This window comes from Neophocaena asiaeorientalis, unplaced genomic scaffold, assembly GCF_003031525.2.
Source record: "Neophocaena asiaeorientalis asiaeorientalis breed wild unplaced genomic scaffold, Neophocaena_asiaeorientalis_V1.1 scaffold114, whole genome shotgun sequence".
In the NCBI taxonomy this organism is placed as follows: domain Eukaryota; kingdom Metazoa; phylum Chordata; class Mammalia; order Artiodactyla; family Phocoenidae; genus Neophocaena; species Neophocaena asiaeorientalis.
Genome location: NW_020173116.1, coordinates 8482236 through 8506539, shown reverse-complemented (window position 1 = coordinate 8506539; position 24304 = coordinate 8482236). Strand labels below are relative to the sequence as shown.

Below are 24304 nucleotides of genomic sequence, written 5' to 3'. Positions count from 1 at the left end.
GAGGAGTGGCGAGGGAGTCATCCATTCGTTACAAGTCACTCACTAAGGGGTCCTTCCCATTCCCCTGCAGTTGTCTTAATGAAATGTGCTACATAAATTCTCACCTATGGAGCCAAGGATAATACCTTCATGTATGATAGAGATGTGACCTCACAGTGCATCCTAGATTCTCTCTAATCCATGGGCAGATCACATCCATGTCACAGGATAACTTACCTGCCACCCGGCCCCTGTCCTACTTATCAATCTCAGAACATTTTTCAAGGAGTAAGACCTACCGGCCAGTGCTTTTGAAACATCACAGCTTCAGCCAGGGCCACAGCAAAGAGACAAACTGGACACAGTCCATCAGTGCCCACTCTTCCTCTAGAGGCTCACAGCCATCAAGGACTTAGAGTCACCATAACTACCCTCCCCTTGGCGATGGTTAATCTTATGTGTCAACTTAGCCGAGCCACACTACCCAGATATCTGACAAACATTATTCTAGATGTTTCTATGAAGGTATTTTAAAAGTGAGATTAATATTTAAATTAGCAGACTTTGAGTAAAGCAGATAAGGGCATCTCCATTCAGTTGAAGCCTTAGTAGAAGACAGACTGACGTCCCCTGAGGAAGAGGGAATTCTGCTTTTAGACCCAAACTGCAATACCAGCTCTTCCCTGGGTCTCCAGCCTGCTGGCCTGCCCTGCAGATTTTGGACATGCTGGCTTCCACAGGCATGTGAGCTAATTCCTTAAATCTCTCTCTCTATACACACATGTATACATACACAGACACACACACACACACACTTAAATATACACATATCCTATTGGTTTTGTGTCTCTGAAGAACCATGACTAAGAGGCCCATCCTCCTCCACTGAAAGTTACTTGTCCAGAACCTCATTCCTGCCATGGTCCATGTGCCTTTCAAGGGAACAGTCAGCTAACGACTAAACTACAGCTCTAGATCTGGAACCAACCTCACAGAACATCAAGTTCAATGTTTCCCACAGTGTGTTCCACAGACTCTACTTCTACTGCATGTCAGTGGCTATTACTCAGAGAGAGGGTTCCTTAGCAAAACGTTTGGAGAGCTTGAAAATAAACAGTTTCAAGGGGTTTTTCAACGAAGGACTTGTCAAAGCCTTTGTTGTAGGAATCAGCAGTGGGTCTCACCATGAGCAGAGGCATGAATAGTATTTCCTCAAGGCATTTAGTCTAGGCCCTTTCTCCACAGAACATTTTGTAGGGCTTTTATTTGATAGATCGCAGCTTGGTACACACTGTCCAACATCCCTGTTATCACAAGTGTCATGAGACAGTAAACCAACCCTTGGCTACCATGTGGAAAGTGGCACGTGGGAAGTGGCACAGGAAAAGTGGCACATCATGTGGGAAGTGGCACTGCGAAACAGTAACAAAGAAGCTGGAAGTGGTGTCCAACAGCAAGCAAGCGAGAGAGAAGGAAAGAGAGAGGAAGGAAGCAAGGAAGGGAGGGAGGGAGGGAGGGGAGGGAGGGAAGGAGGGAAGGAAGGAAGGAGGAAAGGAAGGAAGGAGGGAAGGAAGGAAGGAGGGAAACAGAAGAGAAGAGAAGGAAAGAGAAAGAGGGAGGGAGGAAGAATTGAGGATAGCTGGGAAGAGAGAGAGAGGAAGGAGAAAGGGGGCAGCTGCAGGGAAAGAAATCCGGACACTCCTGCTGGTGAGATGGGTGAGATTTCAACAGGCTCAGCAGGCAGCAGCTGGCAGGACTGAGGGTTCTCTGAAGGTGGGACGATGAGGCCCACCTGGGTCGGGAGCCCAAGAGACAGGTGTTGACAGCATGGCTCAGGAGAGTAGACTGTCTCCGGGCAGTTACACACTTTGTGCACTGCACTTGCTGACTGACTGATATCTTCCGTTCATCAACACTTGTTAAAGCACCGAGGGCTGAGCTTGTTTGCCTGGCACTGGGAGGGGAGCCAAGCCAAGGGGAGGAGGAGATGGAAGGGCAGAGAAAGGTACCCACTGATATTCTGCACAACTGATTCACCTGGCAGATTGGGGTAAAGGTTCTCTGGAGTGCCCCAGGGGGTGCACACACGAGGGCAGGGGTACAAGGAGATGCAGTGACGTGCCTGAAGTCACATCTCTAATACGTGCCTGAGTCCAAACTGGCAGCTATAGAGTCTGCCCCGAGTGGACTGTTGAATAATCTTGGGAATGATGATTAGCGTGTGCAACCATTACGTTCATGAGAGATCGGGAAAGAATCTTGATGAATTCTAGGCCCTTTCTCCCCTGAAAATGATTTTCACTTCCTACTTGTAATGCTTGTAAAAATCAAAGTAGAATCTGTTGAAAAGAAGGGTTCCATGGTTTATGCAACTTCAATAAACCAGCAAAAAAACGATCCCAACCCTGAGTTCTCTAACTCCTATAATCTTCAGGGGGTGTAAGCAGGAGGGGAAGGAAGTTAAATGAACAAAGAGGCAAAAAAGAAGCAGATGTAAAAATAAAGAACATAAAGCACAGATAATGGATAGGATGTGGGAGAGGAGCTAATGCCTCTCAAAGATACCATTCTGTTTTCTAATTTTTTTTCTTCTGCCTCGTGATTCTGAAAGAAGGAAGCTTACAAAACATTACAAGTAGGCTGTGGATGAGGCAGCTGCAGGAAGAATGTTTACTTTCTGATGATACCTGCAACTAGACACTGAGAGATAAGGAGCAATAGCTCATGACAAACCTGCATGAAGGCTAAGGAGAACCCACCAGTAGAGCACAGGCTCCAAGAGAAGAATTTCGAAAGCCACACATTTCGTGTGTCTATGTCTAAAATGACATTGAAAATAAATTGAAAATAGTTGAGGATCAGTGACATAGGCCACAAATTATACCAGAGGCAACTATTTCTTTAAAAGATAGCATGACACGGCAAGAGAAACACAGACCAATTCAAGATGTTTGGTATTAAGTGGAAAAATCAAGATTAAGAAATGAGAAAAGGATTAATGGAGTTTGGGAATTTAAGGTTAAGAATCCAAAATTCTCGCGGTAGTGAGAATGGCAACTCTTAGAGTGGGAATACTAGAATTAAACCAAGACAGAGATCTGAATCTGCTTCCCTTGGGAAATTAAAATATTTGCCACTTTTTTGATCTTGCATCAACAGAGAACATGTTTTGTATTATTTTAATCCTTTTAAATTTATTGACACTTATTTTATGGTCCAACATATGGTGTCTTCTGGAGAATAATCTGGGTGCATTTGAGAAGATTATGTATTATACTGCCGTTGCGTGGAACAGATATCTATAGATAACTATTAAGTCTAGTTGATTTATTGTGTTGTTAAAGTTTTCTATTGATCTTCTGCCTGGTTATTCCATTCTTTTTTTTTTTTTTTTTGCCACCTTGCGGCATGTGGGATCTTAGTTCCCTGACCAGGGATCTAACCTGTGCCCCCTGCAATGGAAGCATGGAGCCTTAACCACTGGACCACTGGGGAAGTCCCTCCATCATTACTGAAAGTAGGATACTGAAGTCTTCAACTATTACTGTTGAACTATTTCTCCTTTCAATTTGCCAGTTTTTGCTTAAAGATCTGCTGTTAGGTGCATATATGTTTACAATTATAATACCTTCTTGGTAACTTGACCCTTTTATTATTATCAGATACCTCTTTGTAAAAATTTTTTGTTTTATCATCTATTTTGTCCAAAATTAGCATAGCTACTCCAGCTCTTTGATTGTTACTATTTGTATGTCTTTTTCCATCCTTGACTTTCATCCTATTTGCATCTTTCAATCTAAAGTGTGTATTTTGTAGACAGCATACGGTTGGAACATTTTTTTTAAATCCATGTGTTTATCTCTGCTGTTTAACTGAAGTGTATAATTCATTTTTATGTAATATAGTAAATGATATGGTAGGATTCACATCTGACATTTTTCTATTTATTTTCTATATGTCTTAAATCTTTTTTGTTCCTCTATTCTTCTATTACTGCCTTTTGTGTCCAAAAAGATATTTTCTAGTATACCATTTTAATTCCCTTGGCATTTCTTTTACTAAATTTTTTGGGTTATATTTTTAGTGGCTGCCCTCAGGACTACACTTGTATCTTAACTTACCACAATCTAGTTCAGATAAATGGCAAATTAATCTCAATAGGTACACAAAAGCTTTATACCTATATAGCTCCATTCTCTCCCCACTCCTTGTGCTGTTATTCTCATATAAATTATATCTTTATACATTATGTGCCCATCAACACATATTTATAATTATTGCTATGTGCAGTTGTCTTTTAAATCAAATAGGAGAATAAGTTCAAACAAAAGCTACATTTATACTGTCTTTTATATTTACCCATGTAGTTATCTTTTTTTTTTTTTTTTTTTTGCAGTAATGCGGGCCTCTCACTGTTGTGGCTTCTCCCGTTGCGGAGCACAGGCTCTGGACGTGCAGGCTCAGCGGCCATGGCTCACGGGCCCAGCCGCTCCGTGGCATGTGGGATCTTCCCGGACCGGGGCACGAACCCATGTCCCCTGCATCGGCAGGCGGACTCTCAACCACTGCACCACCAGGGAAGCCCCCCACGTAGTTATCTTTATAATGTGGATTCAAGTTACTCTCTAATACCCTTTCATTTCATCCTTAAAGACTTTCTTTATTATCTTTTATAAGGCAAGTTTTCTAGCAATGAAATCTCTCAGTTTTTGTTTATCTTGAATGTGTTAATCTTTCCTCCTTTTGATGGATAATTTTCCCAGATATAGTATTCTTCATTGACAGACTTTTTCTTTCACCACTTTGAATATTTCATCCCACTGCCTCTGGCCTCTATGGTGTCTGATGAGAAATCAGTTGTTAATTGTACTGAGGATCACCTGCATGTGATGAGTCACTTGTCTCTTGATGCTTTCAGGAGTCACTTTTAGGGCCTGGTGCTTTCTGTTGTGGACAGTTGTTTGTTATTGATTCAATTTCTTTAACAGATATAGGCCTATTAAGATTGTTTGTTTCTTCTTGTGGGAGATTTGACAGATTGTGCCTTTCAAGGAATTGGTCCATTTCATCCAGGTTATCAATTTTGTAGGCACAGAGCTGTTCATAATATTCCTTTACTATCCTCTTAACATGGGATCCCTAGTGATGTTTCCTCTTTCATCGCTGATATTTGTTATTTGTGTGTTTTCTCTTTCATTCTTAGCTAGCCTGACTAGAAGTTTATTGATTTTGTGGATCTTTTCAAAGAATCAGAGCCAGCTTTTGATTCTGTTGATTTTCTTTACAGATTTTGTTTTCAACGTCATTAATATCTGCTCCAGTTTTTAATCATTTTTTTCTTCTGTGTACTCTGCATTTAATTTGCTCCTCTTTTTCTAGTTTCCTAAGGTGGAAGCGTATTGACTTTGGATCTGTCTTCTCTTTTAATTTAATTGCATTCAATGCTATAAATTTCCCTCTAAGCACTGCTTTTGCTGCATCCCACAAATCTTGATACGTGGAATTTTTATTTTCATTTAACACAGTCACTTTCTAACATGATTCTAGCTTTGACATTTCATCATATCTTGTATTACATTCCAATAACCTTCCTGAATTAAATGCACCACATCTACAGAATCCTAATGAAATAATTCTTCTTCCACATTTTGGGGGGATTTTTTTCAGTGAGAGTCTTAACACTGATTTGTGGAAGCATTACATGCTACTCTTATGCAGATGTTTTTATGTTTGTGTTTTTTGTCTAGAAAATACAGAGCTCACTACACATGAGAAAACGTATGCTTGAGTTAAACAAAATACTGGCCCTTTCTAGCACTCTCACTTGCTGCTTATTAATCAGCTTCGTCAATACTCATCTAGGAGCTTAGCTTTGACACCTATATCTTCTTTAACCCTAAGTCCTGCCAGGTTCAATATTTGAATTCTCCCTCAGATCTGCCCACTAGCATCATCTTCACATACTATCACCCTAGTCCAATATTCTTTCATTTCTTGTCTATACTAACATCCTAACTCTCTTCCCTCATCCTCACTTGGTCCCTCCCCTCCAATCTTTTCCCACACAATAGTCAAAGTGGTTTTTTTCTAAATACAAATCTGATCTTATCATTCCCTTGCTTAAAAGCTTCCACTGGGTTCCCACAGGTCTGAAATTAAGAACTGACTTCTCGGGCTTCCCTGGTGGCGCAGTGGTTGAGCGTCCGCCTGCTGATGCAGGGGACACGGGTTCGTGCCCCGGTCTGGAAAGATCCCACATGACACGGAGCAGCTGCGCCCGTGAGCCATGGCCGCTGAGCCTGCGCGTCCGGAGCCTGTGCTCCGCAACAGGAGAGGCCACAACAGTGAGAGGCCCGCGTACCGCAAAAAAAAAAAAAAAGAACTGACTTCTCATGCCATGGACTCCAGACCCAGCATAGTCTGGTCCTTAGGTACTTTTCCAGACTCATCACAGGCCAATTGCTAACTTGAATTCTGAGCTCTGGCCACACTCATCTTTTCCAGCTCTACTAAAGTGCCATGCTCCTTCCTGCCTCAGGACCTTTGCATGCACTATTCTGTTGCCTAGCGTAAATTCTTCCCTTACTACCACCCTTCATCTCATTAACTCACCCCCTCAACCCTCAGATATCAGCTCCAATGTTATTTCCTCAGCGAGGCTTTCCTTTACCCCAAAAACCTCAGGAGCTCACATCTTTCCTTAGTCATACTTCCCCAGGTGGGAATTATACCTCCATGTGCTTCTGATTTTCTACCCTTCCTGAACAAGAAATGGTACAAGATCCTGCTTTATTAGGGGCCATTCCATGGCCGTTTTTCGTCATTATACTCACTGTCTAGCACAGAGCTACGTATAGTGAGCATTCAATAAACAAAAGAATAAATAAATGGATCAAACTTTTTTTATGCTATCATTACATTCTATGTGTCAGCACAGTTCTGAGTGTTTTACATATATTTTCTCATTTAATTCTCACAATAGCACATTGGGTAGGTATTATCATTATCCCAATTTTGCAAATAAGGAAACTGAGGCACAGATAATAAATGTCTTGTCCAGGGTCACACAGGAGTGGGCAGAGCCAAGATTAATGTCTTTGTAACTCCAAACCTGTGTACTTCACCATCACTAATGACTACAGGGAAATCCAGCCAGTTATTTAACACAATGCCAATAAACATGAGCATTATCTCTTTCTCCACTTGTTAAAAAAAGTGCTCAAAACTCCCGCAGAGCTCCTTGATGGAACTTCCTACAGAGCCTGAATGGACCTTTTGCCTTTTCCTTGTCTTTTGACATTGAGTTTGATATTCTGAACCAACCAAGTATGTGGAGTCCAATTTCGGCATCACTACACAACATGATTAGACTAATTATCTCTAGTGAGTCATAAAATGTCTGTGAAGGTTACTGCAAATGCAGAGTTCCTGAAATGCTTTGAGCTGAAGCATCATCCCAAGAAGAGTAAAGTCTCCCTAACTTTGGACAAATTCTTGAACGTTTTGTGAGAAAGGCCATATTATCGTTTGAGAGCCATACCTGGCACACACACAGTCACACACACAAACACACAGAATGCTCGGATATGCCAACACCAATGTCTCTGAACAGCTCAGCACTTCAGGAGAGATGCACAGCCTCCTGCGTTACTTCATTAAGAGCTGTGTTAAGGTATAATTGATAATAACAATAAACTATATACATTTAAAATGTATAAACTGGTAAGTTTTGCCATATGCATGGTTAAGTTTATGTCAATCATTTTGCTATTTGTTGTCTATTGGCCCCATCTGTCCTTAATTCTCTCTCTTTTTTTCCTGATAGCTTTTGGATTGAGTATTTTCAAATCCAATTTATCTTGTTTGTTGGCTTGTTTTGTTATTTAGTGGTTATTTTAGTTTATAGTACATACTTTCAATGTATCATGGTCTAATTTCAATTGATATTATATCACCCCACACATAGTATAAGAATCTTACAATAGGGGCTTCCCTGGTGGCGCAGCGGTTGAGAGTTTGCCTGCTGATGCAGGGGACACGGGTTCATACCCCGGTCCGGGAAGATCCCACATGCCGCGGAGCGGCTGGGCCCGTGAGCCATGGCTGCTGAGCCTGCGCGTCCGGAGCCTGTGCTCCGCAACGGGAGAGGCCACAACAGTGAGAGGCCTGCGTACTGCAAAAAAAAAAAAAAAAATCTTACAATAACATATTTCCATTTCTCCCCCCCTGGGTTTTTTTTTTTTTTTTTTTTTTTTTTGCAATGCAGTGGTTTGCTATTTTTACAATTGTGGTAAAATACACATAACACAAAACTTATCATTGTAACCAGTTTTAGGCGGCATTAAGTACATTCACACTGTTGAATCACCATCACCACCACCCAACTCCAGAATTTTTACAGTATCCCAGACAGAAACTCTGTACCCATTAAATGACTCCCTCCATTCCCCAATCCCACCAGCCCCTGGTAACCACTTTTTGGGTCTGGCTTTTCACTTAGCATAGCGTTTTCAAGGTTTATCTGTGTTGTAGCATGTGTCAGAGCTTCCTTCTTAAAGCTGAATAATATTCCATTGTCTGTATATACCACCCTTTGTTTATCCAGTCATCTGTTGGTGGACTTCTGGGTTGTTCATCTTTGGAACTTATGAATAATGCTGCTATTCCCCTCCTGCTTTTATGCTACTATTGTCATACACTTAACTTTTATATACATGGTATAAACCCCACAGTACACTGTTATTATTTTTGCTTAAACAGTCAACTGTCTTTTAACGGTATCTGAATAGAAAAATACCACCTATTTACCCGTGCAGTTATTCCCAGTGTCCTTAATTCCTTTGTGTAGAACCATGTCGTCATTCATTTCTTTCCATATCAAAGTATTACATGCTCCTTCTGCCTGAAGGATTCCCTCTAACTTTTCCTGCAGTGCAGATGAGCTGATAATAAATTCGTTTAGCTGTTGTACATTTGAAAATGTCTATTTTGCCTTTGTTTTTGAAAGATATTTTCACAAAATATAGAATTCTAGATTGAGAGTTTAAGGTACTGAATGAAAAAAAATAAGATGTTACTCCACTGTCTTTTCACGTGCAACAAGAAATCTACTGTCATGCTTATCTCTGTTCCTTTTACAGAAAATGTCTTTTTTGCTCTGCTTGCTTTTAACATTTTCTCTTCCTTAGCGGTTTCAAGCAAATTGATTGTGATGTCCTTTGGTACAGTTCCCCTCATCTTCTTGTACTTGGCATTCATCGAATTTCCTGGCTCTCTAAGTTGTAATTTTCATCAAATTTGGAAATTTTTCAATCTTTATTTCTCCAAATATATTTCTGTTCTCCCTCCTCCCCTCTCCTCAGGAATTCCATCTACATTTGTTTACTTGAAGTTGTGCTACAGTTCACTGACGCTTTTTTGTTATTTGTTCTTATTTGTTATTTATTATTGGTTTTTTTTTTCTCCGTATGTCTCATTTTGGATAGTTTCTATTGCTATGCCTTCAAGATCACTAATCTTTTTCCCTGCAATGTCTAATCTGCCATTGATCCCATTCAGCATGTTTCCAAGTAAGATATTTTCTTCCCTAAAAATTTTCATCTCTAAAAGTTCAACATGTATTTTTTAAAAATACTTCCCTGTCTCCACTTAACTTTTTGAACATATGGAATACAGTTGTAACTGTTTAAATGTCTTTTTCTGCCAATTCTAACATCTGTGTCAGTTTTCTTCTTTTCATGCCTAGTAAACTTTGATTGGATACCAATTGTTGTGAATTTTACCTTGTTAGGTACTGGATGATTTTATATTCTTATAAATCTTCTTGAGCTTTGTTCTGAGATGCAGTTAAGTTAAGAACTCTCTACTTTCATGTCTTGCTTTGATGATTTCTTAGAAGGGCCCAGAGCTCAGTTTAAGGCTAGTCAGTCCCCATTACTGAGGCAAGACCTTCCGAAGTAGTCTACCCAGTGCTCTGTGACTTATAAATTTTTCCAATCAGGCTGGTAAGAACAGGCACTGTTCCTGGCCCTGTGTGAGCTCTAAACCCTTTCTTTCTAATTCTTTCCAATGGATCTTCCCCAGCCTCGGGTAGTTTCCTCACAGAATGATCAATATTGAGCAGAAATCACAAGAGGGGCTCTTTGCAGATTTCCAGAGTTCTCTCTCTGTGCACCTCTCTCCTCTCTGGTACTTTGTCCCGTGAAATCTTGATATCTTCATCTCCCTGGACTCCTAACTCTGTCTCTCAAACCTGGAAGTTTGCTCTGCTCTACCTGGGATCCTTCTCCCTACACCATGGCCTGGAAACTCTCTCAGAGCACTAAGCATTAAGCTGGGACAATCAGAGTTTACCTTGGATTTTCCTGTATCTCAGAGACCACTGGCCTTGGTTGCTTGGTGTCAAGCGCCTTTAAAAACCAATGTTTCATATATTTTTGTCAGTTTTTTCTTTCCCTCAGGGAATTATCATGCACTGCTCTTGGTAATTAAAAGAGGTCAAAATTACCAACGGCCAGATTGTGTGGCCTCCCCATCTTCTTATTCCAGGTATCCCTGCCAGGAACTGCCCTCCCGGTCCTGGTCCTATAGGTGCCAGTTGGTCCCTGAACCAGTGCACCCAGTCCAGGGGGCAGATGGGGGCCGCTATATCCAGGAAGGAAGACTTTGTCTAATTCACATGAAGGTTCCACGTGTAATGACAGCTCACCTGATCTCCTCCATCCTACCCTTCCCCTCTCCAGATGGCTACTATATCTCCTCTGGCCTGCAGGCCCTGGGCAGCCCAACATGGAAAATGGCTGCTGCCCTCACATAAAGCAGACGCAGGGTCTTGGGCTGACACAGCCTTTGCTTCAATAACATTGGGCTGTGGGCAGCAACGGGGGCAAGTCAGATGCTACATGTGGCCTTTGGGGCCAAAGCAAGGTTATAAAAGCTTCTTTTGGTATCCAACAGTGGAAAGGTCCTGACCAAATTTTCCTTTTTAAATAGAAATGGTAGGGACTTCCCTGGTGGCGCAGTGGTTAAGAATCCACCTGCCAGTGCAGGGAACACGGGTTCGAGCCCTGGTCTGGGAAGATCCCATGGTCTGGGAAGATCCCACATGCCGTGGAGCAACTAAGCCCGTGCTCCACAGCTACTGAGCCTGAGCTCTAGAGCCCACGAAATACAAGTACTGAGCCCACGTGCCACAACTACTGAAGCCCGCATGCCTAGAGCCCATGCTCTTCAATGAGAGAAGCCACCACAATGAAAGGCCCGTGCACTGCAACGAAGAGTAGCCTCCACTCGCTGCAACTAGAGAAAGCCAGTGTGCGGCAACAAAGACCCAATGCAGCCAAAAATAAAAATAAATAAAATAAAATAAATTAAAAAAAATAGAAACGGTACATTTAAAGCATCTTTTGGGACTTCCCTGGTCATCCAGTGGTAAAGAATCTGCCTTCCAATGCAGGCAACGTGGGTTCAATCCCTGGTCAGGGTACTAGGTTCCCACATGCTGTGGGGCAGCTAAGCCCGCGTGCCACAACTACTGAGCTCGTGTGCCTCAGCGAGAGAGCCTGTGCGCCACAACTAAGATTCAATACAGCCACAAAAAAAAAAAGCATGTTTTGAAAGTTTATGCTTGGAGTTATTTTGGTTTTTAGTTCCGTGTGTGTATTAGATTGAAACAAAGGGATGACAATCTATCTTTCTAAAGATTACAGAGGCCAATAGCTCTTCTGTTTCCTTTAGAAACAACATCTAAAAACCTTCTGTTAACCCTCAAGATTACCCCAAGCTTCAATATTCCCTCTGTTAGTCTGCTCAATATGCCATAACAAAATACTAAAGACCAGGTGGCTTAAACAACAGAAGTTTATTTTCTCACAGTTCTGAAGGCTGCAAGTCCAAGATCAAGGTGCCTACAGGTTTGGTTTCTGGTGAGGCATCTCTTCCTGGCTTGTAGATGGCAACCTTCTGGCTGTGTCCTCATGGGATGTGTGAAGAGAGAGAGGTCTCCAGTATCTCTTTCTCTTCTTATTAGGACACCAGTTCTATTAAATTAGGGCCCCACCCTTACGATCTCATGTAACTTTACCTCCTTAAAGGCCCTTTCTCCAAATATAGACACACTGGGGTTAGGGCTTCAACATCTGAATTTGGCGGGACAGATTTCAGTCCATAGCACTCCCCCGAACACCTTAGCAGCGAGTATTTATCTGGCATGAATGTTTGCCTTATCCCAGGTCCCCTGCTTCATTTTCATTCTCTCAGGATGACAGCGGACTCTCTGAGTCCTTGACTCTAAGCTCACGCTGAGGGGGGACGGATGTCACCACAAGTGAGCAGCCCCTCCAGACAAGCCTGATTGGGCCCCTCCTTGGAAACCCCAGACAGCTGGTCCTGGGGAAGCAACTGCAGCTGCTGCTGCCCCAGACCCAAGTCAGGACACCCACTCACAGGAAAAAGCCACTGTTGCCAGGAATTTATTAAGTCGCACAGGGCAAGCTCACCCATGCCTTCTACCTCCTCCTCCCTCTACTCGTGTCCCCTTCCCCGCTTCTCCTCTTCAACTGCATCCCTGACGCCAGCCAGCCTGGCCTTCTTGCTCTCCTCCCCTACTGACGCCTCTGTAACCCAGGCAGGGTACCAGGAGGCAACACAGCGTGGCAGGGGCTTCCAAACTTTGCTGCACATTAGGACTGCCTGGGGAGCTCTCAAAACTCCCAGTGTCCAGATTGCATCCTTTAGGGATTAAATCAGAATGTCTGGGTTGGGAGCCAGACACCAGTATTTTTACTGAGGAACTAGGTTTTGAATCCTGGCTTCATTACTTCTGGCGTGGCCTTGGGCAAGTTACTTAACCTTAAATGGAGATAAAAGTAGCAGCTATCTTATAAGATTGTGGTAATGATGAAATGAGCTAATACTTGTGAAGTGCCTGGAACAGTGCCTGACGTGTAAGGTATGTGCTTTGTTAACCACTGTTATTACCAGCCGTGCTCTAAATGAAACCAGTCCCCTACAGAGGAAAATCCTTTACTAACTCAAGAACTCAGGACGAAGAATCAGTATTCTCACTGCCCTAACTGTGAAAGAGAAAAGATGGAGCTAACATTTACCAAGTACCTGTTTGGTGCAAAGCATGCATTATTTTACTTAATTTTTACAATAATCTCTTAAGACTGATGTTATCATTATTTAACAGGAGAATAAACTAAGGCTCAAAGAGATAGACTCAGGTTAATCTAGTGATGGAGCTGGGATTTACAACCAGATTTCTCACTCCAAACCCAGGCTCCTCTGAATCCTCTTTTCAACTGGATCTTGACCTATGGACTTCCGTGTTTGTCTTTGCATAGCCTAATTTTAGCAAAAATCCTGAGAAGACAGTTTACCAGGATCCCCCACCCCCCATACCTGAGCAAATTCCTCATTCCCCCTGTCCCCCAGGTGATGTCTGATCACCCTGGCCCGCCTTCAGCAAGTATCCTGTCAGTTAGGTTTAGCCAGAAATCCCCTTTTAACCCTGATGTTTCTTCTTGGTAATTTTCCACCCACCAACCCTCCACCCTGCTCCTTGGCTGTAAATCCCCACTGGTCCATGTTTATTCATAACTGAGCCCACTTCCATACTGAGGTCTCTTTTCCCCTCTTGCAATAGTCCCTGAATAGAACTCTGATTTTGCTTTGACAACCTGCAGACACACACATGTGCACACACAGACACACACACACACACACACACAGAAGGAGCACAGCAGAGCTCTGGAGAGTCCCCTCAGGAGCTGGGCTAAGGAGCTCTCCTTGGTAAGGAACATGGAAACAGCCCCCATCCCCAACCAGTAGCAGTTATGACTCTTTTACACTCGTGCCCATAAACAGCACCCACCGTGATCTGTTGTGGCCACGTCGGTATTGGGAGGCTCAGCCACCAGACTCTGGATCTGGGCCAACGTGCTGCTGGCTTCCTGCATCTCCCTCCAGATGAGAAACACGTCCTCTCTGACCCCAGCTCCTGGAAGGGAAACACGTGTGAGCAGGCAGCTGTGGAAGGCCCCAGAATGCTCTGGTGGTCCTAGCAAGCCTGGCACAGCCCAGCCAAGTTTCCAGAATATTTCTGAACACCCTCTTCCATTTGCTCCACTAACGTCTTTCTGAGATTCAGAAGTGAGATCCCTAAGAAAACGCTGTCATCTCAAGAAATTGTAAATGCAGACCTTAGGAGGTAATAAATCCTTATAAAGTAAATATTTGTGGCAGCCAGTGTATTTTAAGATGAATTTATTGATAATACTCAAATAAGATAAAGAATAAAAATATTCAAAGGCACCCAATAAAAGCCAGGGTGATCACTGTGGGCAAGGGAAACGCAACGGTATATGGAAGTAACAACCCCTCCCTTTCCTGATTAAGCCGAGATTTCCTGCTTCTTTGAAACCACCTCCACAACTCTATTTTTCCCTAATGTAATAAAAATTCTTTGGCCTCCTTTTCTGGACCTCTCCTGTCTCAGTTAAGGGTTTGGTTTGGCTGTATGACATTTTTTAAATGATATGGCATAATTAATATAGACATTTATATCATTTTAGCAATCAGTCAATAGACGTTCATCCCATGGGTAAGAAGTCCAAGGCTGGGACAGAGGCTCTGCCTCCACCAAGATCCTGGCTCTAATAGATTAGTAATCTCCAGAGGTTAAGGAGGGTGTAGGAGGCGGATGGGTATGACTATAAAATGCAACACGTGGGAACCTGGGGTGGTATCCTGAGAGCATCAATATCGATATCCTTGTTGTGATACCGTCCTATAGTTTTGCAAGATGCTACCATGGGGGAAACCTAGTAAAGAGCATTTGGGCATTTCTGTTATTTCTTACAACTGTATGTGAACCTACAGTTCTCTCCGCCAGAGCCCGCTGTGCATACGAGGCCAGCAGTGACTCCAACAGGCAACCGTGCTTAGAAGATGCCACTCACCCATTTTCAGTGGCAGCCGCAGGCCCAGCCGCCAGCCTGGCACCACTCATGGCATCGTGGGGGCTACAGGGGAGTCCCTGCTCTGGGGTGCTTCTAAAAGGTTGCTCAGACAAGAATTTAGCAGACGTATTCTCTAGTTTTAAAAACTCCATTCCAATAAAAGTTTATTTAAAAACAAACATGCACAAGAAATCTACTTCACAGACTGTGTACAGTCGGCTCAGAGAACACTGATGCTGTTATTACTTAAGTAAGCTGAATCCCGATTCTCTAATGATAAACACCTTTTTGGGGTACCTGCTTCGTGCCTGGCATTGTGCTTAGGCCTTTCGAAACATTTTCTCATCTCTCTTCACGACAATTCTCCAGGCAAATTCTATTCCTGTCCCCACTTCCCAGCTGTGTAAACTGAGGTGGAGCTAGTTAGTTGTCCAAGGTCATACCCTCAAGAGTGGCAGAGCAGGGTGTCAAACCCAAGTTGGTATAACTGTACCAACTCAGCCACCCTGACTAGGTGTCCTGGAAAAGGGACGGCTGGTTTATAGAGGTCCCTACCCAAGCTGCTGATGGCATCCCACTTAACAGTCCACAGATGTCTGAGCTCCCACAACCACAGAGAAAGAGAATAGCCATCAGGTGTAGGGGCCGCCCCAGGAGATTCGTCCACCCTGGGCCAAAAGACTGACCTTAAGCTACCAGGGCAGACCAGAGCTGATGTTTCTGACTTCTAAAATGTAGTCCAGAAGGGTGGGGCAGAATTAAGGGAAACCAGAGCTCTGGCCCTCCTGAAGTTGGCCAGATCAAGTGAGAGAGTATTAATAGCTATATTTATTAAGAAGCAAGTGACAAGCCCTGACAGAGATGGATGGCCACCAGGGCTCCACAGCCATCAATAGCCCGAGGAGTGAAACGTGATGAGTACCCAGCTCCACGCTGGAACTCCAAAAATATCTCAGGCTGCTACCCATTGCAAACCTGGAGCCCCCAGGATTTTCTGATCCTGTGAAAGCAAAACTGGCTTCCAGCTGCTTGCTTTAGCTGGAGGTGTTAAGTAGCAGAATTCTCTTTAAAAGTTTCAAATGAGTCAAGGCTTTCCATTTCCCCCAGGCTTGTCAATAACATCTTAAGAAGGAGTAGACTACTCCTTCAGCCTCAAAGGAAAAACTTCCAAGGAAATACAGTTGCCGCTGACTGATCCAAGGACAGGAAAGTGCGTTTAAGGGGCAGCAGTGACCTGGGATGTGCTCTCCTGAGCAAGCAGTCATCAGACTCTCACTCCACTGGTTTAGTCGTTATAATCAGGCAGCTACAGATTCCTACGCTAGTGATCAGAAAACAAAACAACTCAAAACTACCCATTTAACTTGGTTTGCTTTAAGAACAAAACGTAATGAAACAAAACCAGCTAGCAGACAAGAAAAACCACAGGCAATAAAAAGCCTAACTTAGGGCTTCCCTGGTGGCGCAGTGGTTGAGAGTCCGCCTGCCGATGCAGGGGACGCTAGTTCGTGCCCCGGTCTGGGAGGATCCCACGTGCCGCGGAGCGGCTGGGCCCGTGAGCCATGGCCGCTGAGCCTGCGCGTCCGGAGCCTGCGCTCCGCAACGGGAGAGGCCACAACAGTGAGAGGCCCGCGTACCGCAAAAAAAAAAAAAAAAGCCTAACTTAGAAGGTAGAGGTTTTATTTCAAGTTATTCGACAGGCAGTCAGGAAGGGCTGCCATTTTTATCTGGGTCATTTCTAAGGAGCTTAGCTGGGAAATCAGACGGCTGCAGCCAAGGGGGACAGCCCCACTGGAAACAGAAAGCATGGAGGACAAGGCACAGGAGATTTCAGTATTCAGAGAGCTTTGTGAGGCCAAACCAGAAAGGAGATGAAACCACAGCGGATCCTGCCGCGCACAGAGACAGGATATGGTTCCTCAGACAGACACCCAGGTGACCTAAAAGATCCTCCAACCCCAGCTGCCCCCTCCCACCCCAACCCCTGACATCCCCCATAGGCCTTGTGGTGACCACTTGAAGGCTCACAGAATGCTGACACTAGCTGGAGGTGATGTCACATCAAGCTGCTGTTTGTTGTCAGCACCCGGTACTGACTGGCTTGTTTAACATATGAAGGAGACCCAGGCCAGATACGTTTTGATGTGTCAGGGGAAGAGCCCACCTGCCACCAAACACCACCTCCCTGTTAAATCTTGCTTGTCTCACTTGTAGGATAAAGTCCAGTTGTCAGAGTCCAAGTCAGTCATCTATTCACATGGCAAATATTTGTTGAGCACTTAGTATATGCGGTGGGTGGGCACTGCCAGTGAACCCTGAGCTGGCACTCAAATCCAGGGTTCAAGGCCCCCGCCATGACACCCCTCTAACAGTCTGCCACCATGTAAGAGCACCATCCTCCCAGCCCTCCAGGGTCCCTGCACTCCCCCGTGCTCCCTATCAGGGGGCTCGGAGCCCTCCACTGCACTCACCCAGCCCCACCCTTCATTCAAGGCAGCAGCCTGACTCCACCATCAAACTCTGCCCCGCCACCCCAGGAAACAGCCATCTGCCTCCTGTTCCTTTTCAATTCCCATGAAATGAACCAGCCACAGCCACTGCTCTCGGTTCTTTTGCTGCCAGGACACACGCAATTAAAGAGGCTGGCGCCATATGCAATTCCTGGCTGCCTGGCCGGCCAGCCTCCAATTCCAAAGAGCATAAAGAAGCATCAGCCAGAGATGGTGAATTAGTGTATCCAGACCTTGAATTCAGGCTAATTTAAGTCAATCCTTCACAAACACGAGGCTTTATTTTTAGTAAGCAGCTGCTTACAGCACAGCTCACCACTCAGCGGTGGGTCCAGGGTTTCCAGTAAGGATTCCTATCCTTTCTTCTTTTCATTTTTCTTTATTACAAAGAAACAATGACGGAGCACCTAATGCATTCTTTCCTCAAGGGATTGCTCTGTCCCATAACCGACAACCCCCAATAATGCAAGAAACTCTTCTAAATGGTAACAGACTTATATCATTTGAGCATATGGCTATACCCTAGGTGTTTCAGACATTAACAGTGACATGCCCTAGAGCAGTACGTCATTTCTTTTTAGGTCCTCGTGCCACAGCAAGGCAAGGTCCCCACCCCCTCACCCCCATATCTGAAATATTAGCAATACCAGGGGCAGGAAGGGAAGGGCTATTAAATTAAATTAAAACCACCCTCAGCAACCGTGAATCCCAGACCACCCCGAGTCCTGCTGTGGCCCTTTCCCCATCGCCCGGGACTCCTGCGGGAAGAACTGGCCCCCCTGGGTGGAGACTCTGCTGACTGCCTGAGCCCTAAATGCCTACTCAGTCTTGAGGATCTGAAAGAGTTGAATATGACTATAAAAGGCAGTATTTTCAGGAAAACACAACACCTCTATTTTCAGAAAGTGATATAACATTTAAAAATAATAATAAACAATGAGGTAATTAAAATCCCCAGAGACCTAAAATTACAATATGCATCTGGTAAAAGGGTGTATATTACATCCATAAAGGGATTGAAAGTGGTGAAATCAGTAGTTTTTGTCGTAATGGAAGCATTCCCAGTTCCTTGTTTTAATTACATATTAAGATATTTTGCTCAGTCTCGCCCTATGGAAATTAACCATTCATTAATTTAAAGCAAATAGAGTCATTTCACCATCTTGATAAATGTCTAATGTTTTCTTGGGACAATGAATATATGTGCTTCACAAACATCATGATGCCTTAAAGGCAGTTTCAAATATCAAGTATGGACAACTCTTAATAGGCGGCTATGGTACCATCTCCTGGGGCCTCTTTCTTCTAAGTGTAACACTGTAAAATGCAAATGGAATGCAGTCTAATTGTCCAATATTCACATAGAAAACCTGTATATAAACCATAACTCTTCTCCCCATGGTAGAGAGCAAGTGTTCCACAAAACTCAGTAAGAAGCATGACCCCAGACTCTGTGGGCTACTAGCAAACAGGTGATAAAGACACAGGCACAAGAATAGAGAAGCAATATCTAAAGAGAAAATGCCCAAAATGCCCACGAATAAAGTTTAGTTGGATAAATCTACTCTATTTAGAATCGCTAATGCCGTTCAGAAGACACCAACTCAAAGGTTAAGTGTTTTAATGAAATGGTAAAGTCAAAGGAACTTTATGAGTTTCCCTTAGAGCAAATTCATCAAAGTTTTTGTTTTTCAGCTTTCCTAATCACATAAAAGGCCTGCACTTCTTTTGGTTCTGAGGGACTTACAGTGCCCAAAAAGAATTATAAGATGCTCACAGGGCTGCTCACTGATTTCTGTCAACCAACTCTGAACCAAGAGAGAAACAGTAAGGCTAGGACTGTTGTTTTGCGGGAGTGATCCCACGCTAGCATCTGCTCTGCCTCCTGCCCTCAATGGAAACCCGTTTTGGGGATGGTAGGTCACATGGGCTACTGGGGACTGGGTCTCACTCACATAGAGGGGTCTCTTCCCAGCTCTGCCAGGTCATTCAGGAATGAGTAAGTTTTAGGAGACTCATTATTTCACTCTAAACTCACAAGAGACTAACCTAGAAACCAGGAAGCCAATCATTTAAAAATATCCTTTTCACAACAGGACATCTTCTCGGAGAGTCATCATTCATTCATTTCTTCAACAAAACTCAATCAACGCCCATGATATCTGGGCACTGGAAATACAGAGTGAATAGGAAACAGTGTGAGCTTTGAAGCGGCTCCCCCTCCAGGGTGGTCTTCCCAAAGTGTGGTCCTCAGAACTTGTGTCAGAACCCCCAATCAGCTTATCAAAATGCAGATTCCTAGGCCACACCCCAGACTCACTCTGAGGGTGGGAATCCAGGAAATCGTACTCTTACAAGCATCCCCGTGATTCTCTTGCAACAAAAGTTTGCGAAGCTTTTATTTCTATTATTTCTATCCAGCATATGCTTGGAGAAAAAACAAAAAAGTTGGGTGATTTCTGGGAATGGTATTCTAATACCCTGATGTCCCTATTTCTGCCCTAAAGAAATGCTCCTAAAGAGTCAGAGCTCTTTTTTGTGTCTGACCTTCAAGGTGTCAGAGAGTCCTTGACATACCATCTTCCAGATCCCGTTCCAGGCCACTCTCATTGATATGGTTCATGATATTCTACTATTTCTAAGAGTGTCGCTTATTTTAGATGTATTTCATAATGGCTGCTTCCTGCTGATACAAAAAGAGGGAGGAAGGGGGGGAAAGTAAAATTGACTTTGTACCTACTATGTGCCAGTCACCATGTTGGGCACTTAAACATACTACTTCATTTGTTCTTACAGCCATCACCCAAGTAGGGCTCATCACTCCCACTTAACAGATGAGCAAACTGTGGTTCAGAGAAGTTAAGGAACTTGCCCAAGGCCACACAGCTTAATAAGTGATGAAGTCAGGCTTCAGCCTCAGGTCTGTCTGTCTCCAACTCCCCCTCCCCATACTCTTCCCATGTGGAGCACTGTCCTTGTATATCCTCAAAAATTACCACCACGCAGGATTTGTGTAAGCAAACCTCATCTGTTACGTACCGGTTGCTTTTAGTTTCCTTCAAGGGGCTTATAGGCTCATCTCTTCCTGGTATGGAAACCACCCAGTTTGTAATTCTGATCTGTAGACGATGATGGTTGGCAAGCTGTATCACCAAGGTCAGGACCTAATGCTGCCTTCTGCTGAGTTGTAGCACACACCTGCTTGCTTAGCTGTAATCTACCTGCGCTGGGATTGGCAGTCACCCACGGGCAGGCCCGATGGGTTTCACTAACTCTGAGAGCTCTCCAGTGTTGAGCTTCTACTATCGCCATACTGCATCCCTTATCAAACTGTTATTACTTTGAGGACAGAACTACGTTTATCCCTTTTTGTAACTACTCTCCTTGGTACATCCCTGACACCTTGTAGGCTGCTCCAGAACATCAGCTTCTTGAAGAGAGGGACCCCCTTTTTCCATCATTGTAACCCCAGAGCTCAGCACAATGCTCCACTTTCAAATAATACATGTGGAGTCGATCCCTCACCTTGAAACCAGAACAAGCGTATTCAGATGTAATCAGAAATCTACACTAGCTCTTTTTCCTAGTAATTCAAGTTAATTTTTAAAAGATTTTTCAGAGATTTCTCTATGCTTCAATGTTTCGTCAGGTGATGCAGGATGTCTGAACCCACTTGATTATTTCAGTGTGATTCTAAGAGATTGATTATCTTGTTGACTAAAGAACTGGGCTGAGCCCACCACGGCCCGGTGCCAAGAGAGGGTTCCAGTGAGCAGTGCAGGGGTCCTGGTGACAGGCTAAGAATAAACAAGGAACCCAGGATTTAAACCCACTGTGGGGGAAAAAAATACAGGGGGTCCCTGCCCTTAAAGGGACTTACTCTCTGGTGGGGAAAACTAGACCTTCCTACACATGAGGTGAAGGTGTGAACTAAGGGAACAAGAGGGTTGAGTGTAGGTGGGCAAGTAGGGAGCAGAAAGGAGACCTCTGAGAGAACTGCTCTCAGTAGCCCATAAACAGGCACCAGTCAGTGCTTCTATATTAAATTAGAGCTTAGACACAAAGAATCCAAGCCAAGCCTGAGTGATGGGCCAGCAAACTTTAAATATCTAATTAAAGATCACAAGTGTCTTCCAAGAATGAGGACTTGGTTGTTTATTCTCCTTCAGCCTGTCAGCCTGAACATACCTTAAAACAAATAAATTTTGGTTTTGTAATACTGAGTTTCGTTCATGCATTTTTCTCCACCAACACACAAAAAATTGCAGTTTCCAAAGGTAGAATCAACAAATTTTTACAACTACACCATTTTTGGACTTCAGAATAATACTGTTGAACAGAACAGATTTTCTGACACCATTGTGCCAGAAGTGCTGGACACGAACAGAAACACTCTCAGAAAAACACCGGCTTTTCCTATTACCTGAAATTCACTCCTTTTTTCCCCATTTAGAAAAACTTGAAGTACAGTTGATTTACAATGTTAGGCGTACAGCAAAGTGACTCAGTTATACTATACATATATGTGTGTGTATATGCTTTTTCAGATACTTTTCCATTATAGGTTATTACAAGGCATTGAATATAGTTCCCTGTGCTGTACAGTAACCCCTTGCTGTTTATCTATTTTGTATATAGTCATGTGTATCTGTTAATCCCAAATTCCTAATTGATCCCTCCCCGACCCTTTCCCCCTTGGTAGCCATAAGTGTGTTTTCAATGTTTTTGAGTCTATTTCTGTTCTGCAAATAAGTTCATTTGTAACCGTTTTTTGGATTCCACATATAAGTGATATCATATTTGTCTTTCTCTGACTTACTTCACTTAGTATGAGAATCTCTAGGTCCATCCATGTTGCTGCAAATGGCATTACTTCATTCTTTTTATGTCCGAGTAATACTCCATCATATATATGTACCACATCTTCTTTACCCATTCATCTGTCAATGGACATTTAGGTTGCTTCCATGTCTTGCCTATTGTAAATAGTTCTGCTATGAACATTGGAGTAGATGTATCTTTTCAAATTAGAGTTTTCATCTTTTCCAAAACTCACTCCTTTTTACTTATTCATTGCAGTCTCTCTCTTATCCCATGAGCAAAATATGGTGACAAGCACACTGAACCTATTTGCCGCTTCTGCTCAAGGAGCGGAGGCTGGCCAGCATGCTGGGCTGAGCTGGCCGAGGGGAGTCCAGGCTCAGAAGGAAGAGGCGATCACAGGTCTACTAATGATGGCTGATGGTGGGAGATGGGGCTAGAAGTGAAAGGTGTTCAGCTGCCTAACCCTGATCTGGAACCATGAGGGGGTCCTGAGCTGTGGGTTGTGGTTGTACATATGAAACACGCTCAAGTTAAGACTGCCCCTCAAGTGTCTGCATCTGCCTCTTCTTCTTCCTTCCCCTCCCTCCCCCTCCCGCTCCCCTCCCCTTCCTCCCCCTCTGGTATAAGATACCAGCTCTGGCTTGAAGTGGGAGCTCAGAGCTCCAACCACGGCCATCAGCCTGGGTGCTCATCCTACCACTGGATGTCTTACATTCTCAACTCTGAAGAGCCTGGCATGGAAAATGAGTCCACTGTCAGCTTCACCAATGAAGCACGGATTTCGAGCTGGCCACATCAATGCCAAAATTATTGACTTTTGTTTAGGCTGGTGCCAGGCCCTCAGTGAAAAATTTTACTCTAATGTGATTTTCTCAGTCCATACTTACTATTTCAGTTTAATTAAAATGTTGAGGACAAAACAGGAAGAGAAAAACCAAAGTAAAAGATGAGGTCTGCTCTGAACCCTAGAGATCAGAAGCCTTTTTCCTTCCTGAGAGGGAGCCCCCAGACCACTACGTAGACCCCTCACTCTGGGCCCACAAGGCTTTCCTCACTTAAGGAGCAGCTTCCCATGGAATTAGGACTGTACCCCTTAAAGATACAGTCCCTGGAAAGGACCAGCAGTTAAAGTTCCTTCCCAAGTCAGCAATAACCCAGCTCCCATGCACAACAATCCATCCCATCCAATCATGAAAGCTTCCGAGAACTGAAAATTACCACGTCCAACTGACAAATATTCCTGCACCATTCACACCTCTCACTGCACCTAATCTGACAATATGGAAGGACTATGGAGGAAAGTCATGCCCAGAAAGGGCCCCACAGTATAATCCTAGGTACCACTGCTAGCAGATGAACAGGTGCTCCTGATTTCCTCTAGAAAGGTCCTGGTCACCTACCCTTAATATAAACCTTGGAAATGGATCCACCTCCAATCGGGACGCAGCTAATCAGTACAGTATTCACTTCCTAATTCCAAATTCCGATTCCCATCCATCACTATGCATGCGAATAAACTGGTTAGTATCATAACTAGTCTGAAAATGCTCACTGTCCTGTTGGATTATTTTACTTTCTAGAGCCAATGTCTACAATAAAAGCCCACTTGGAATCCTAAAAGGAAACTACTATTAATGGAATGTCAATTTTGTACTAAACATTACCATGGGTGTTATATGCCTTAATTCCTCCAACAATCATAAGAGGTAAATGTGATTTTTCCCATGTTTACAACTAAGAGAACATAGCTCAGAAAGGTTAGGTAACTTACCTAAAGTCACACAAGTAGTTTGTGGCAAAACTAACTAGGGTTTGAATCCAGGTCTGACTCCAAAGTTGATTCACTTTCCAGCAAACGCCGTTTGCCAGAGCCAGAAAAAGAACCATGCAAGAACAAAACATTGTGAGAGCTTGCATTACTGTTTAGCAAATATTCATTTCCCTCCCCACCTCAGTGTGAGCGAAGTAGATGTCCTCATCTGCTTGATGTGGGACTTGGTCACGTCATTTGCTTTGGCCAACAGAATA

The 24304-nt window shown here is 43.7% G+C and overlaps 1 protein-coding gene across 1 annotated transcript in view; it reads right to left on the bottom strand.

The window, feature by feature from the left end:
• The window catches only part of VWA3B (von Willebrand factor A domain containing 3B), a 206246-nt gene that overhangs the window by 112609 nt on the left and 69333 nt on the right, over positions 1–24304 (bottom strand). Inside the window, exons 8-9 of the mRNA XM_024743834.1 lie at positions 13847–13981; positions 5798–5806 (exon numbers count right to left, since the gene is read on the bottom strand). Of these exons, the coding sequence (XP_024599602.1) occupies positions 5798–5806; positions 13847–13981 (144 nt within the window). The remainder of the gene's footprint in view (positions 1–5797; positions 5807–13846; positions 13982–24304) is intronic.